The sequence below is a fragment of the Sinohyriopsis cumingii genome, chromosome 13 (genome assembly GCF_028554795.1).
Source record: "Sinohyriopsis cumingii isolate HCF-2022 chromosome 13, ASM2855479v2, whole genome shotgun sequence".
NCBI lineage: Eukaryota > Metazoa > Mollusca > Bivalvia > Unionida > Unionidae > Sinohyriopsis > Sinohyriopsis cumingii.
In genome coordinates this window covers 67,808,857-67,825,815 of record NC_142973.1, presented here as the reverse complement: position 1 = coordinate 67,825,815, position 16,959 = coordinate 67,808,857, and the positions used below count along the sequence as shown (strand labels likewise).

The 16,959-nt window shown below is 37.4% G+C and overlaps 1 protein-coding gene across 4 annotated transcripts in view; it reads left to right on the top strand.

The window, feature by feature from the left end:
* The window catches only part of LOC149785778 (uncharacterized), a 148,901-nt gene extending 132,832 nt beyond the window's left edge, over positions 1-16,069 (top strand). For all 4 annotated transcript variants that reach the window (XM_089979689.1, XM_089979692.1, XM_089979691.1 and 1 more), the window contains one exon: positions 6,421-16,069. In XM_089979689.1, coding sequence (XP_089835815.1) covers positions 6,421-6,503 — 83 coding nt within the window. In that variant the 3' untranslated portion in view covers positions 6,504-16,069. The remainder of the gene's footprint in view (positions 1-6,420) is intronic.
* Positions 16,070-16,959: the final 890 nt, after the last annotated feature.

Genomic DNA, 16,959 nt, shown 5'->3' with positions numbered 1-16,959 from the left:
TTCTGGGCTACTTCACACATTGCAGGAACATTCAGACCTTTCCAGTTGTCACTTTGCAATGCAGTAAATGTTTATACAATGGCCATAAACATAAAACTTGTTATATGGGATAATTCTGCATTATTCCTTGAGACGGCCAACATGACCTTTGTATGATTGCCCATGTTTTAGCACTAGACTGGTACAGTACCTTAAATCATCTTTTTTGCATTTAGATTGAATCTAGTATATTGGGTCAGAGAGCCAGTCTTGTTTGGTGTGCACACTGACAGTTTTGACAATATACAGCCTTTTTAATTTAATGTGTGAAAGATAACTTGACCATTTCCTGCTGCAAGCAGTCATTATACCTTGTCAAATGCAGGGTCTTGGTACTCAGTTTTTTTTAGATACATCTGACACAAGACGATTTTATTAATATATGAAATTGATTTGCAGAAATTTTGAATGCTCCAATATATTTGTGCGGTTTGGGGCTTCATTGATCTGCCAGCAAATTTACTTGTCATGGGTTAGTGCAGGATTAGCATTAATATTTGCTCTGTTGGAGCCCTTCAGGAAGCCTATATATGTGTATATACAGGGGTCCCCTTTTTGTCTGCTCATTCCCTTTAAGGATACTTCCTGTCCTTGAAAGACACTGGGTGTATGGGTGGGTGGCATCCACGTAAACATGTCCATTCAGGAAGGACACTATCTTTCCTGTCAAAGGGTTTAGTAGACAGATGGGTTGATTGGTGGGCAGGAATTGAGTGGGCATAAGAGTGGAAAGCATTAATCTTCTTCACAGACGAATGGGAATGGTTGAGCATGCTATGCATCATCTTTTTTGAGGAAATGAGATAAAGTGCTTTTTTTCCAGGACACTGCACTGATGTCCACATTCAAGTTTTCTATTTCAGTATGTAATGATTTTTTTTAAAGACATGTAATTATTTTATATGACAGTAGTAAAAATAAATTGCAATCCTTAAGTAATGAAGCATTTGTTTGATCCAGATTTGCATGAGAAGCCTTGATTTCTAAGTGTTTATTGTGGGTTTCTTTGTATTAAAGAATGATGCACGAGTTAAGTTCAGTTTGCACATGGGCAGTTCAGTAACACAGAGAGCACAAGATAAAAGTCATACATTGATTCTAATATTCTGCTAAGCATTTCATTGTCCTCATTTCAGCTTATACTTGTATAGAAGAAAGAAATAAGTATTTGAATATAATCACATAATTAAAATTTTTAAAAACTGCAGTTACTTTTAGGTCTTTCCATTTTTTCCTCAAACACAGCATTGTTGCTTATCATATATACTTGCTTAAAAGCCAACTCCAACTGCAAACTGCACAGACCCTGATCTGCCATCACATTGTGTGCTGGCAGATATGGGTCTATGCAGTTTGTTAGGAGTAATCAGTAGAACAAACAATATAGACACTAATCTGCAGGCACATTGTGCTAAAGCAGATCGGATATTCATTGTTTGCCATTTTACTAGAGTATGTACAGTACCTCATGCTCGTAGCAGTTCGTGTTAAAATGGAACGTTCAAGACACAGTTATGGAAAATGTGTTTATGAGTGTGTTAATAACAGAGTTATGCACCCCGAAATTGCATGTCTATTGTTTGAACACTCCCACCATGACTATTGTATGAACTCACTTGCCATGACTATTGCATGAGCACACTTAACATGACATTTACATGAACACACTGGCAATGATTATTGCACATTCACAATGTCTATTGCATGAACACATTCACAATGACTATTGCATGAAGACACTCACCGTGACTGTTGCATATACACACTGGCAATGACTATTGCATGAACACATTCACAATGACTATTGCATGAATACATTCACCATGACTATTGCATGAACACACACACACCTTGAATATTGCATGAACACACTCATCATGACTATTGTGTGATCACACTCTCCATGGTTATTGCATGAACACACCATGACTATTGCATGATCACACTCCATGATTATTGCATGAACACACCATGGCTATAGCATGATCACACTCTCCATGGTTATTGCATGAACACACCATGACTATTGCATGATCACACTCCATGGTTATTGCATGAACACACCATGGCTATAGCATGATCACACTCTCCATGGTTATTGCATGAACACACCATGGCTATCGCATGATCACACCATGACTATTGCATGATCACAATATCCATGGTTATTGGTTGAACACTCCATGGCTATTGCATGATCACACTCCATGGTTATTGCATGAACACACCATGACTATTTCATGATCACACTCCATGGTTATTGCATGAACACACCATGACTATTGCATGATCACACTCCATGGTTATTGCATGAACACACCATGACTATTGCATGATCACACTCCATGGTTATTGCATGAACACACCATGACTATTGCATGATCACACTCTCCATGGTTATTGCATGAACACACCATGGCTATCACATGATCACACCATGACTATTGCATGATCACAATCTCCATGGTTATTGGTTGAACACTCCATGGCTATTGCATGAACACATCATAACTATTGTTTGAACATTCATCATGGCTATTGCATGAACACACTCACCATGGTTATTGAATGAACATACACACATCATGACTATTGCATGAACACACACATCATGGCTATTGCATGAACACACTCACCATGGTTATTGAATGAACATACATCATGGCTATTGCATGAACACACACATCATGGCTATTAAATGAACATACACACATCATGACTATTGCATGAACACACTCAGTATGACACTTCTCATGACCTTAGTATGGACAGTGTTCATAATGGGGCTCTTCAGCCCTAAATTGTAATTTTGATGTTTGATTGGATAATCTGAACACCAGTGTTATTATATATAGTTAAGTCAGATAGATGTTGGTTATGAATTCAAAACTGGTATATCGGTCTTTCAGACGCCTGATTAGTAATTTGAAGAAAAAAACCTAGTCTTTATGCATGGAGAATTATATTTCAAAATCATTAGAAGAGGTTGCTGATAATAACTAATGCATTCTTTAAAGGATGTATGTTTTTGTAAACTCATGACTTACTTAGAATTAAATGATTATTGATCATAGCATCATGAATATGACATCACATTTTATTTAGGTAGCCTCATGACTTCTAGGAGAGATTGGATTTAAAGTAACGTAGCAACATTTTTATCTTTTTTTAAATCATGAAAAAGAAATATGTTGTAAAAGTTTAAAAATCACAATAGCAGTACAGCGAGAGAAACAAATAAAATTGATAAAAAGTTTATGAGATCTGGGAGATCATTAGCTTTTTAGACTGTCATGAATTAGTCACACAAGTTTTCTGTTGCAGAAAACCAGTGTGATTGCATTATTTGTATCATACTGAAACAATTCACCCACCACCACACCCTTTTCTTTGTGTATTTGATAACAATCACTCATCACCACACCAATTTCTTTGTATGCTCGATAATATTCACCCACCACCATACCCTTTTCTTAGTGTAGTTGATAAAATTCACCCACCACCATACCCGTTTCTTTGTGTATTTGATAAAATTCACTCACCACCACACCCTTTTCTTTGTGTATTTGATAACATTCACTCATCACCACACCCTTTTCTTTGTGTATTTGGTAAAATTCACCCACCACCACACCCTTTTCTTTGTGTCTTTGATCAAATTCACCCACCACCATACCCTTTTCTTTGTGTATTTGATAAAATTCACCCACCACCACACCCTTTTCTCTGTGTATTTGATAACATTCACTCATCACCACACCCATTTCCTTGTGTATTTAATAATATTCACTCACAACCGCACCCATTTCTTAGTGTATTTGATAACATTCACTCATCACCGCACCCATTTCTTAGTGTATTTGATAACATTCACTCATCATCACACCCTTTTTTTTGTGTAATTGATAAAATTCACCCACCACCACACCCTTTTCTTTGTGTATTTCATAAAATTCACCCACCACCACACCCTTTTCTTTGTACTTTTGATAACATTCACTTACCACCACACCCTTTTCTTTGTGTATTTGATCAAATTCACCCACCACCACACCCTTTTCTTTGTGTATTTGATAAAATTCACCCAGCAACACACCCTTTTCTTTGTGTATTTCATAAAATTCACCCACCACCATACCCTTTTCTTTGTACTTTTGATAACATTCACTTACCACCACACCCTTTTCTTTGTGTATTTGATAAAATTCACCCATCACCACACCCTTTTCTTTGTGTATTTGATAACAGTCACTTATTACCACAATCTTTTCGTTGTGTATTTGATAAAATTAACCCACCACCACACCCTTTTCTTTGTGTATTTGATAAAATTCACCCACCACCACACCCTTTTCTTTGTGTATTTGATAACAGTCACTTATTACCACACTCTTTTCGTTGTGTATTTGATAAAATTAACCCACCACCACACCCTTTTCTTTGTGTATTTGATAAAATTCACCCACCACCACACCCTTTTCTTTGTGTATTTGATAACAGTCACTTACCACCACACCCTTTTCTTTGTGTATTTGATAAAATTCACTCATCACCACAGCCTTTTCTTTGTGTATTTGATAAAATTCACTCACCACCATACCCTTTTCTTTGTACTTTTGATAAAATTCACCCACCACCACACCCTTTTCTTTGTGTATTTGATAAAATTCACCCACCACAATACCCTTTTCTTAGCATATTTGATTAAATTCACCTTCCACCATACCCTTTCTTTGTGTATTTGATTAAATTAACCCACCACAATACCTTTTTCTTGGCGTATTTGATGAAATTCACCCACCACAATACCCATTTCTTTGTGTATTTGATTAAATTTACCCACCACAATACCTTTTTCATTGTGGATTTGATGAAATTCACCCACCACAATACCCTTTTCTTAGTGTATTTGATGAAGTTTACCCACCACAATACCTTTTCCATTGTGGATTTGATAATATTCACCCACCATAATACCCTTTTCATTGTGTATTTGATAATATTCACCCACCACAATACCCTTTTCATTGTGTATTTGATAATATTCACCCACCACCATACCCTTTGTTTTAGCGTATTTGATAATATTCACCCATCACCATACCCTTTGTTTTAGCATATTTGATAATATTCACCCACCGCCATACCCTTTGTTTTAGCGTATTTGATAATATTCACCCACCACCATACCCTTTCTTTTAACATATTTGATAATATTCACCCACCACCATACCCTTTGTTTTAGCATATTTGATAATATTCACCCACCAACATACCCTTTTTTTAGTGTGTTTGTTATATTCACCCACCATCATACTCTTTGTTTTAGCGTATTTGATAATATTCACCCTCCACCATACCCTTTGTTTTAGCATATTTGATAATATTCACCCACCAACATACCCTCTGTTTTAGCATATTTGATAATATTCACCCACCAACATACCCTTTGTTTTAGCATATTTGATAATATTCACCCACCACCATACCCTTTTTTTTAGTGTGTTTGTTATATTCACCCACCGCCATACCCTTTGTTTTAGCATATTTGATAATATTCACCCACCAACATACCCTTTGTTTTAGCATATTTGATAATATTCACCCACCACCATACCCTTTGTTTTAGCGTATTTGATAATATTCAACCACCACCATGCCCTTTTCTTACTGTATTTGATAGTATTCAACCATCACCATACACTTTTCTTAGTGTATTTGATAATATTCAACCACCACCATACCCTTTTTTCTTGGACCATTAGCAATGTAAAATATCCATTTGAAAGTGATTTTGGAATGTTTTGGACCCTTAGCTGTGTAAAAATGTCCATTTAAAATGAATACTTCAGCATTTCCCAGGGGAACATCCTGAATCATTGCTTTACTGGCATCAGCAAAACATAGGACTCACATGTTACTTTTCTGGCAACAGAGACACTGACAACACCATTGTCAACACTAAAAGTCTTATTCAAGTTTTGTGTACAGAAACTTGATGTTAGATACAAGTTCATTTTGTAATCATATTCCAGGTCTAATAAAGTCCTCATTTTCTAAGCATACCCCCAGTTTAATAAAGTCCTCATTTTGAAACCATATCACCAGTATACTAAAGTCCTTATTTTGTAACTGTTACCCCAGTATAATAAAGTCCTCATTTTGTAATCATACCCCTAGTATAATAAAGTCCTCATTATCCAGAGGATATGAGCAAGAAAAAATAGACACAATCTAACATAGGCACCTTTGGTTTTGTGTTGAAGTTCTTGCAAGCTGGATATAGCAGGTGTACATAATAGTACAATTTTCAAGAGAGAATGTGCATTCCATGAACCTGTTGTGTCAGTGTTAAAGAATTTTCTTCTCCTTTTTTAACAGAGTACTTCCAGACCCGAATCACTGAGTTTAAGAGTGAGACTAAGGCAAGAAGAAGTGGGATATCTTCTCCTGGAATGACCTAAAGTGTACAAGTTTTTAATTTACCATCATGGCAAGTTAAATGAGACGAATCAAAGATGTTTCTTCTTAGAATGACCTTGAACAAAGTGACGAGTAGTCATCAATTTGGAAATCATCCAGATTGCAGAGGCCATACCAGTGAGGTTGCCAGTCATGGACTGTCAGCTTTAAAACTTTGGTCTACAGTTTATATAATTGAATCCCAGTTGTTGGAGAAATGCTTGTATCATCCTCTACTTAAGAATTCAAGCTTCTACGGAGCTGTAAATTTTATGGAAGAAATTGTCTTCACCAGACAGTGACAGTGACATGTATCATAAGAAAAGCACGTAGAAAAAACTCTTTCATCAGTTGAAGTCATCTGGATAGAAACTTGCTAAGTCACCAGTTCTTTTTCACAATGTGTTATTTGTTTTGGTCAAGAATTTGTTTACATCAGGCAAAGACTACAACAACAGGAGAATTTTCATAGGGTCATAATATCCTAATGTCAGTCTAAGGGTCATAATATCCTAATGTCTGTCTAAGGGTCATAATATCCTTATGTCAGTCTAAGGGTCATAATATCCTTATGTCAGTCTAAGGGTCATAATATCCTAATGTCAGTCTAAGGGTCATAATATCCTTATGTCAGTCTAAGGTCATAATATCCTTATGACAGTCTAAGGGTCATAATATCCTTATGTCAGTCTAAGGCTCAGACAATTTCGTGACCATGGGGGCCTGGAATTCCAGGTTTTACTAAAATTCTCAAAATGTCTCCTCAAATTGACATTGTACTTCATCTTGCTTATCATACTTCTGACAGTCCTGGCATTTTTTTTTCCGAGTTAGATGTAGTGGAAGTGGAGCATATTTACATTTTAATATGACATTTTAACACCTGTAAATCTTTTAATTCTTGAGAGAAAAAAAAAAAGAGTTGAAAATATTTATAATGTCTATGGAGATAAAGCATGATACATTTATGGAAAAACCATCATGTTACGAATATATTTTAATCCCAGATGCCTGTAAAATTTTCTGTTAGAAAATCACTTACTAGTCAAACAGTAAGAAGATATTTTTTGAAAATGTCAATTTGAGATAGAAAATTTGAGATGTTTTTTAAAATCAGATGAAATGTGGTTCATTGCTATATTGTACATGATCAGATGCAGTCGTTATAATGATCCACCAAATGAGATCAAATTTAATTTTGTGGAACATTTATTACATATTATGACCTGCATGTGTGTGTAATATTTCACTAATATTTTGAGAACATATGGTTTTGTGAATTTTATCAAATTGTTATATGTCATTTAATTTATTTTTGTAAGCATCGTTTTTGCATTAAGAATAGTTACATTACATGAAAATTAATATTTGTGACTTGTAGCAATTTCAGAATCCACAAAAGCTTGTGTACGCCAAAAATTATAGTAAAATTACAGTGTATGTATGCATTTTAGCACTTGATATGGTACAACTTAGTATCCTTACAGTTTTTCATTTAAAATCTCATTCATGCTGAATTATTTAATTTTTTTAAATTTCAGTATTAATTTATTCATGGAGATCTTAATTATAATAGTGTCGAATCAGATATTTTTGTTTTTCTTTCATGAACATATGTATTTTCCAAGATGTAAACAAAAGTTTTTCTTTTTTATATAAACTGACTTGTGATGACTGTTGTAAATGCAAAAAATTTAAATAAAAACATTGATAATAGAAAGAGTGTGTGTGTGTGTGTGTGTGTGTGTGTGTGTGTGTGTGAAACTTATAAAATATTTCATTAAAATTATTTAATCTACTGTAGATCTGTAGAAATTTCATTTAACTTATTTTAAAGAATTGTTTATGTTAAATAAGGTACCGGTACATAAATCTGCTCACAATTCACAATAAATTCTTCATTCTATTTGTGGTACAGAAGAAAACATAATCTGGTCATTTGTACCATCTTAAATCAAAACAAGACCTTTTTCCCCACAAGCTTTCTTGTTTTACAAAATAATGTTTTAAATTGTTTTAAATGAACATGAATTTAATAAATTTAATACATAGTGTATTATTGGACTTGAACTTATGAGAAATAGATATTTTACAGGGTTTCATTGTTTTAGTGCCAAAATAAACTATTATCAGTGTTTCATATGTACTTGATGCTAGGTGGGGAAAATCGTAAATGTTGAGTTACATTTGGGTATTGACTCAACTTTTATTGATGAACAACTGGGAGCAGACAGTCACACAACTTGTATAACAGTTCATTTATAATGTCAACACTGGAGGTTGAATATCATCAGTGTAAATATTACCAGTGACAGAGAGTAAAAAGTAGAATACAGCTTAGAACAGTGGCTTGACTTTCATTGTAAGTAGCATTTTATACCCTCCATAATTGTTTACCTTGCACTAATGATACTGCCAGCTTCCTTCAGCTTTGACATTTTAAGTGAGATGTAATGCAGGTGTGTTTAAGTTGTTTATAAATATTTCACAACATGCAACAAATCTATTATAACATTAATAACATTTCAAAATGTAGAATTAGTTCATAGAATCAAATAATAGTTGGTATTTTAAAAAAAAAAACTATAAACATTGATGAACCAATTTCATTGATGCATATATAATTCAGCTGTTAAATTGACCATAATTAAAGACTAGATTGAGCAGTGGGAGAGAGAACTCCATTTTAAATCCCAAAATTAGGATGCCAAGATGGACAAAATTTTGGCACCAAAATGAGCAGGCATGGGATTTGGCCCACTAGTGATTCAAAATTCAAGAAATTTGATTTGTAATATCAGTAACATGTTAACCCATTGCTATTGCGTAGCTTATGTTTTCCAGGATGGAAATTACCCTTGCTCACATGATGAGAATTCATATTCTCATAATGTGACTTTGGGAATTTGACCTTGAGACTGAGTACGTGCCTAGTAGTCCTCATCCAGTTCAGTTGTGTACGTACTCTTATTTTCTATATAGTCTTTAAAGGAAAGTGCTCCCTTTTAGTCAGATCTTATTATCTTGCTCCTTTTTTGCTATTCTTCATCTCCAGTACTCAGAAGTGATCATTGTTATTGAAACATCAGTTTTGTTGGTATTTTGATTCCTATAAAATAGAGACTCACTTGGTAGGTAAAGAATTGCCATTTTCTTTTCTTTTTTCTTTCTAGTTCCTCTTCTTTGTTGGCTTTATCTGGGTTTTCCTTGGCTGAGTCCCCATGGTCTCAGGAGGATTGGATTAGTCTCTTTGGATATGCATACAGCTCATGGGACCCCTCCCAAGGGAGGAAATAAGATTTCCATTGCTGAGTGACATAGGTCTCAGACCAGGACTGGATCCGTCTTTTAAGAGATGCATAAGGTCTGTGAGGCCCCTCCCAAGGGAGGTAAAGTCTGTATGATGTAAGGACAGGTCTTTTTGCAAACCAGTCACCAGAACAGTCATTGACAGGTAACTGGTCAATAGCAGGTGAAGAGTCACTGGGCAGTGTGTACCAGGTGCCGGTGAACAATTGCTGGTCACTGATCCCTGAGTACTGGTCACAAATCATTGGTGCATCCCAAGTACGGGGATAGGAATTAGGTTGACACATCCACTCTCACCACACTACCATTGGATCCTTCTGTGGTCTGGGAGTTAGTGTTCAGGCACTTGAATCGAGAAGGGCATCAGATTTGCTTCTCCCTGTTTCCTGTTATCCCACTCAATCTCTATGGAATGTGGGGTCATCTAATGCAGGAAGTGATTGGTCCTTCCTTTTTATGCAGCCATGGACTTCAGCCATTGTCCATATACTATAGAGGTCAATGGTTGTGGTCCATGAGCTAATGTTGCCCAGTCACAAGTAGATTAAAATGAGTGTGGAGGGCAGGCCCTTTACTTCCAAATGACCCAGAAAGGTTGAAAAGTGCTCTCATCCTCCTGCTGAGTCTGCCACCAGAGACAGTCCCCTCACTTTGTGTGAGGAGTTATGGGACAATGCTTCCTGTACCCACAGGTCTGCACCAAATCATGGATTTGCATGAGTTCATTTCAAGACCAGACTTAGGAGGTACCCCTCCTTCCAGTAACCTTTCCTCTCCCAACTCATTCCAGGCATTGCTTTGTGTCCCAAGTCTTCAGGCAGAGAGGGCAAATTCTCCACTTTTGAGAGACTCTCTGGGGTAGCCACCTGCACAGATCTTTTCCAACCCCCACTCAGCCTCGGTCAGTGAGCTTTTTTGAAGGTTTTGTAAGGGCCAGGAGTTTGCTTGGTAGCAAAGAGAGTGGTCTGTCCCAACCTCTATATTGGGATCTCTGGTCTCTCCTTCTAGCTCTGGGGTTCACACTCCTGGTGACCGCTCAGGTGGCCTAGTGGTTAGAGCATTCACCTCGGATGCGGGAGGGATTGTGGGTTTGATCCCTGACCGAGTCATACCAAAGACTTATAAAAATGGTACTAACAGCTGTCTTGCTTGAAGCTCAGCATTAAGAGATTAGTGTTAGGACAAGTCGGCCTGGTGTCAGGATAATGTGACTGGGTGGGACATTACACTACATGTCTGTGGCACGATGCCCCAGTGTTAGACATCACTATAAACTGCCACACTGCAGACATTGTAGTGATATGACTGAAAAATTGTTAAACTATTCCAAAAGTCCAAATCACACACACACAGACTTGCACTCCTGGCTAACTGGACGCAGGAGCATCACAAGTGGTTGTTTCTTTATGGACCTGTGCCAGCCTTCCAGTAAAGACAAAGGAAAGCATTAAAATTAAAGGCGAAGTCATTAGTCACAATAGCCTCACACGTTTTGCAGCACCTTCCTTCATCCTACTGAAGGAGGACTCTCTGTTACTAGCTGCATTTGAGTGCTTTCTGAAGGCAATGGGCAAAACATCTCAATATACCATGTTCATATTCATGGCATTGCCAATGGAGCTTCTCCACCTCTGCAAGGTTGTTCAGGAGCACAGTAAGAACCTTCTGCAACCCACTTCCTTGGAGGCAGAGACCCTCTTCGGAGGTCTTGTTTCCTTTGTGGCTTTCCAGGACCTGAGAGACCAGCAACACTAATCTCTCACATCTGCTCCTGGTCCATCAAAACCAGCTAGGAAGCAGTATCATCATGACTGCCCCCCCCCCCCGGCCCAACAGTAAAGTTCTTCTAAGCCATGCAGCCCCAGTCCAAAACTCCCAAACTCAGACTTACCCGTTGGTAGTCACACTCTAGCAGGTGTTGTCAGAGAGACCAGGGGAGGAAGTTTGCTGGCACTTCTCCCTTTCCTAGGGAATGGAGGACAGCCTTTACGACTTGCTTCCTCTCCTGCAGTGTCTCCCTCTTCCTGATATTCACTTAGGTGCCAGACTATCCATCTGTTTATAGGCTTGGTGAGTCTGGAGCCAGAAGGGCTAATTCTTCCTTTGGTGGACTTGTTTGAGACAAGGCTGAACAACAAGATGTCCTTCTACATTTCCCAAGTTCAGACCAGAGAGCCTGAGCAGTGGATGTTTATGTTTTCAGTCTGAAATGGGTAGTATGTTGCTCATGCCTTCCCACCCTTCAGGATAATCCCACAAGTTCTTCAAAATGTAAGGACTTCCACTACTCAACTATTTTGCTAATCTCACTGTAGCCCCAATGATCATGATTTAGTGATCTTATTAACCTGTTGGTAGTCCAGCCCAGGACATTACCACAGAGGAGGAACCTTCTGTAATAGCACAGTGTGCTGTCTCCTAGATAACAGCCCACAGATTCTCCACCTTCGTGATTGGCTCATCTCAAATGTTCAGTTTTCCAGGACAATTTTTCAAGCAAGGTTGCCTAGTGCATCATTTAGACCAGGAGATGCTCTATATCCAGGGTCTATGATGCCAAGTGGAGAATCTTTTGCAGTTGGTGCAGTAGGAAATGTGTTAATCCTAGCTGTCCCTGTACGAGTACAATTGCTGATTTCCTTCCATTCCTTATTGATGAGAGACAATGCTTGGTTTCTACTATCAAGGGCTGTGGGGCAGCCCTTTCCAACACAAGTTTTCAGAAAGGCCCAGCCATCGGTTCACATCCTTATATTGCTCACCTGATAGATACTTTGAGCTGCAGAAATCATTGCTTTGCTCTTGAATGCCTTGATGGTCTTATGGTTTTAAGCTAATCCTCCCTTTGATCTTTTGGGTGAAACTTCCTTCAAGAACCTTACCTTCTTGCTCACTTCAGTGTCAATGAAATGAAGGAACAAGCTTCCTGCCCTATCCATTGAACCAGGCTGTCTGCAGTTCTGTTACATTTACAAGTGTTTCTCTCCTTAGTTTTTCTTTCATCTGCTGGCAGTGCCACTCTCCATACAGGTCCTCAGACTCAATCCTATCTGTGATGGAGATGATCAAGATTTTTTGCCTAGTTGGGGTTTCACATTTCTTTTTGGCAGCTTATAAAGGGAGAATAAAGGGTAGGAAGCATGTTTTCCTTCTTCTGAAAGGACTTGGCTGATACTTTGGCTTTCACCATTTCAAGTTGGATTACTAAAAGAGCTTATCAATCACTTACATTCATGAAGGTTAAAGACCATCAGGTTCAAGCCGTTGCCTATCTGACTCTCTTTGCATTTTAAGGTTATGATGAAAGCCATATTTTGGCACTCTCACGCTACCTTCTCCTTCGGGGCCCCGAGTGGCTGAGTGGTCTAAAGCGCGCTCCGTTACGGATCACTGCCATCTCACCTCTGTCTGATGGGTTCGAGTCTAAGATTCGGCCAATGTGGGTATGTGAGAAAGCTTGCCAGTAGCTTCTCGTGGGTCGGTGGTTCTTCCCGGGGTTTTCCCGGGTTCTTTCTCCACCATTAATACTGGCCGCCATACATAGCCTATCATGTGCTGAAAAATGGCATTAAACCCAACAATAACAACAACAACCTTCTCCTTCTGCGTTAGCTTCTTGGCATAGCAATGGCATTTTTTCTCAAAGGCACAAAAGGAGGAAACCTTCTTAGAGTAGTGGACACTTCTACTGTAATATTATTTCCTTGTTTCTTTCCTATCCCATTTTGGGAGTCATCAGTTACTCATTATCAACAGATAATGTATTACTGATAATACAGTTTGGTGGGGGGATTCATTTTAATGATGGGATATGCCATGGATATTGTTCCACTGATAGTAATACTTTTGAAAAAAAGGAGTAATACTTTTAAAAAAGGAACTCACAACAACAATTCTTCTGGGCAAGATGTCAGTATACATTTTCTAACAACGTATAAAAAAAGAAAAATGCAGATATATACTATCTTCTCAACACTCCAAGCCATCAGTATTCACAGTGCTTTGATTGCTTGTATAATGATTATGTTCTTTCAATTTCATATAATTCCAGCATTGTTCATTTACCATTTCACAAAAAGTATTGCTACCTCAGCGTTGTTCCATATATTTGTATCATTGTATCATATTATTAAGTAGGTCATATATTAGTAGCTTCAATTTAGATTAATGATGAATGAAATCCATTTTGAAAATTGTGTTATGATGTAACACATTACATAATTTTGTGGAGGTGATAACTTTTTAATTTGGATGGTTAAGTGTTTCATCATGTGACCAGTTTTCACATCACTAATACACTTCATAAATATTAGTGTGCAGGACATTAGTAATGATGTTTATTTTGAATTGTGAAACACGTATAAGCTACTGGTCATTGTTATCTTTTTGCATTCCCACTGTAAGAGAGAGAATTGTTATTATGTTGTTCATCCCCAAGTCAGTTACCAGTTTCATTTCTGCACAGTATTATGAGTTGTCTGCCATCTGTGGGGGGTCAAAGGTCACAGTCATTGACTAAAGAAAAATGGTTTCTGTGCAATAACTCAAGTTGTCTGCCATCTACAGTTACCAAGCTTTGTGCATGGCTTGCACTTGTGGTTAGGAGGAACCTACTGAGTTTGGGTTAAAAAGGTAAAAAATCACATTCACTGTGACTGAAAGAAGAAAAATAGTGTGTGCACAGTAATGCTATTTATCATTCATCTATAGCTGTCAAGCATTGTGGATAGTTTTCATTTTGGGTAATGAAAACATCTGTCGAGTTTGGGCTCAATCAATTGTCAAGGTCATTATGACTTAAAAATGAAAAACTGTATCTGCACAGTAACTCAGGTTCTCCACAATCTAAACTTTTTGGATTGCTTGCACTTCAGGTAAAGAAGTCTATTGATTTTGGAGTCAAAATGTCAAAGTTCATGGTCACTCATTGAAAAAGGAAAAATTATATATGCCAAAAAATTATGGTTATCAACCATGTACCTCACTGAAGTTAGCAGAAAAAATGCATGTCATGTCAGATAAGAAAGAAGCCTGTTGATTTGGGATTAATGTCAAAAGTCAAGGTCACTGACTGAACAAAGAAAATATACTTTAACCAAGGTTTGTGGAGGGCCTGCACTCAAGGTATGGAAAAGGCTAATGAAAACCAATGTGACTTAAAAAATAATGGGTTTGCAGAATCATTTTTGTTCAAGAGAAATTTTTTGACCAAACTTTGTGGATGGCTTACAGTTAGGGTAATGAAACTTGAAGATTCTGGGTTATAAAGGGCAGAGTCCAATCAGGTAAGTCTATTAAGAAAATAATGGTTTCTGCAAATTAAGTTTTTGTGTTAAGTGCCTGTGTGGAGGAGAGGTCTGTTAAATATTTGTTCATGTTAAGTCTTGTTAAATATGTACTTCATCTTCACAGAGTAACATGCAAATGATGCAGCTATTTTACATACAGTTTGCTTGAAATCTTTTAGAATTTTTTATCTCTGGATGACTGGTATATGTATGCCATTAGTCCAATAAATCATCCCCCAAATCTACACTGATACTGATAGATAGTTGGGGCTGATCTAACCTATTCATTAAATCATGCTACTGTGCAGGCAGATTTGTCCGCAACACATCAATGTACAGTTTAGATACTTAACAGTATTTCTTGTAGGTCTCGAGTTAGGTCAGTTGAAATGGTCCTTTTGGGGATTTGTACAGAATATTTCGTGCTCAAATCCTATGTTTTACAACTTGTAAATACATATGGAATAACACATCCCTACCTCCTGTAGCCATTTCAGATTTAATGGCCACATCTTGCCGTTTCATCAGATCCAGCAACCAATCAGATGCATCTTCCCCTCATTTGAATGCTTTGGTTGCTTAGGACATGTGATGCATCTCAGCAAATGTTATCTACCCATTTTTTGTTGCTTTTGTCTAATCATGTGTTAAATGAAGTGAATGAAAAATCCACTATAACGGGTAATTTGAAAATATTTTTTACCCGTTATATATAGATGCTTGCTTTTTAAGTGCACATCAGTTAACTACTAAATCCACGAAAAGTCATGCCCAACAAAATACAGTGCCCTGAAAATACCATTTTCTTAAGTAGTATTTGGCTGCACATTTTGTGATGAAAACAAAAGTTTTGTTACTTGCAACATTTTGTTTTTCTTATGAAAGTTTTTGTTACAAGTTAGAACTACTATGATCTTGCAATCTCATGATTAAGATGAATTCAGTTAATTAATAAAACATAAAAACTTAAATGTGTTCTTCTATGGTTTGTCTTGTATTATATCCAACTTATGTACAAAGATATCAAGAGAGATAACTTTTTAAAGCTTTTTTTCCACTTTACTGACAAATTTTGGAAATGGCATATGGCTCTTGTATTCAGAATATTCAAGTAAGCAAATGTAAGTCCTACTATCGGTGACAGGAAATACATATTTTTGTTTTTAAACTTGTGTGTAAATTTGTAGCTAATCATATGACAAGACCTATGGAGAAATCAGAAGATTTTGTTTTTAATGACTATATATTACAAACAGCAAATTCATGGTTATCAGTGAAGTCTAACAAAGTGTCCTGATGTCAGGATCCCTGGTAATAGAAGTGGTCCCTGATGTCAGGATCCCTGGTAATAGAAGTGGTCCCTGATGTCAGGATCCCTGGTAATAGAAGTGGTCCCTGATGTCAGGATCCCTGGTAGTATACTTCATCCTGCAACCACTTAGGTCACTGAAGCAGTACCTGATGTCAGGATCCCTGGTAATATACTTCATCCTGCAACCACTTAGGCCACTGGAGCAGTACCTGATGTCAGGATCCCTGGTAATATACTTCATCCTGCAACCACTTAGGCCACTGGAGCAGTACCTGATGTCAGGATCCCTGGTAATAGAAGTGGTCCCTGATGTCAGGATCCCTGGTAATAGAAGTGGTCCCTGATGTCAGGATCCCTGGTAGTATACTTCATCCTGCAACCACTTAGGCCACTGGAGCAGTACCTGATGTCAGGATCCCTGGTAATATACTTCATCCTGCAACCACTTAGACCACTGGAGCAGTACCTGATGTCAGGGTCATCAGTCTTATTATGCCCAGATGTTGTGAACTATTACTCATTTTCAGCTGCTACTTTTGGATACTGAAA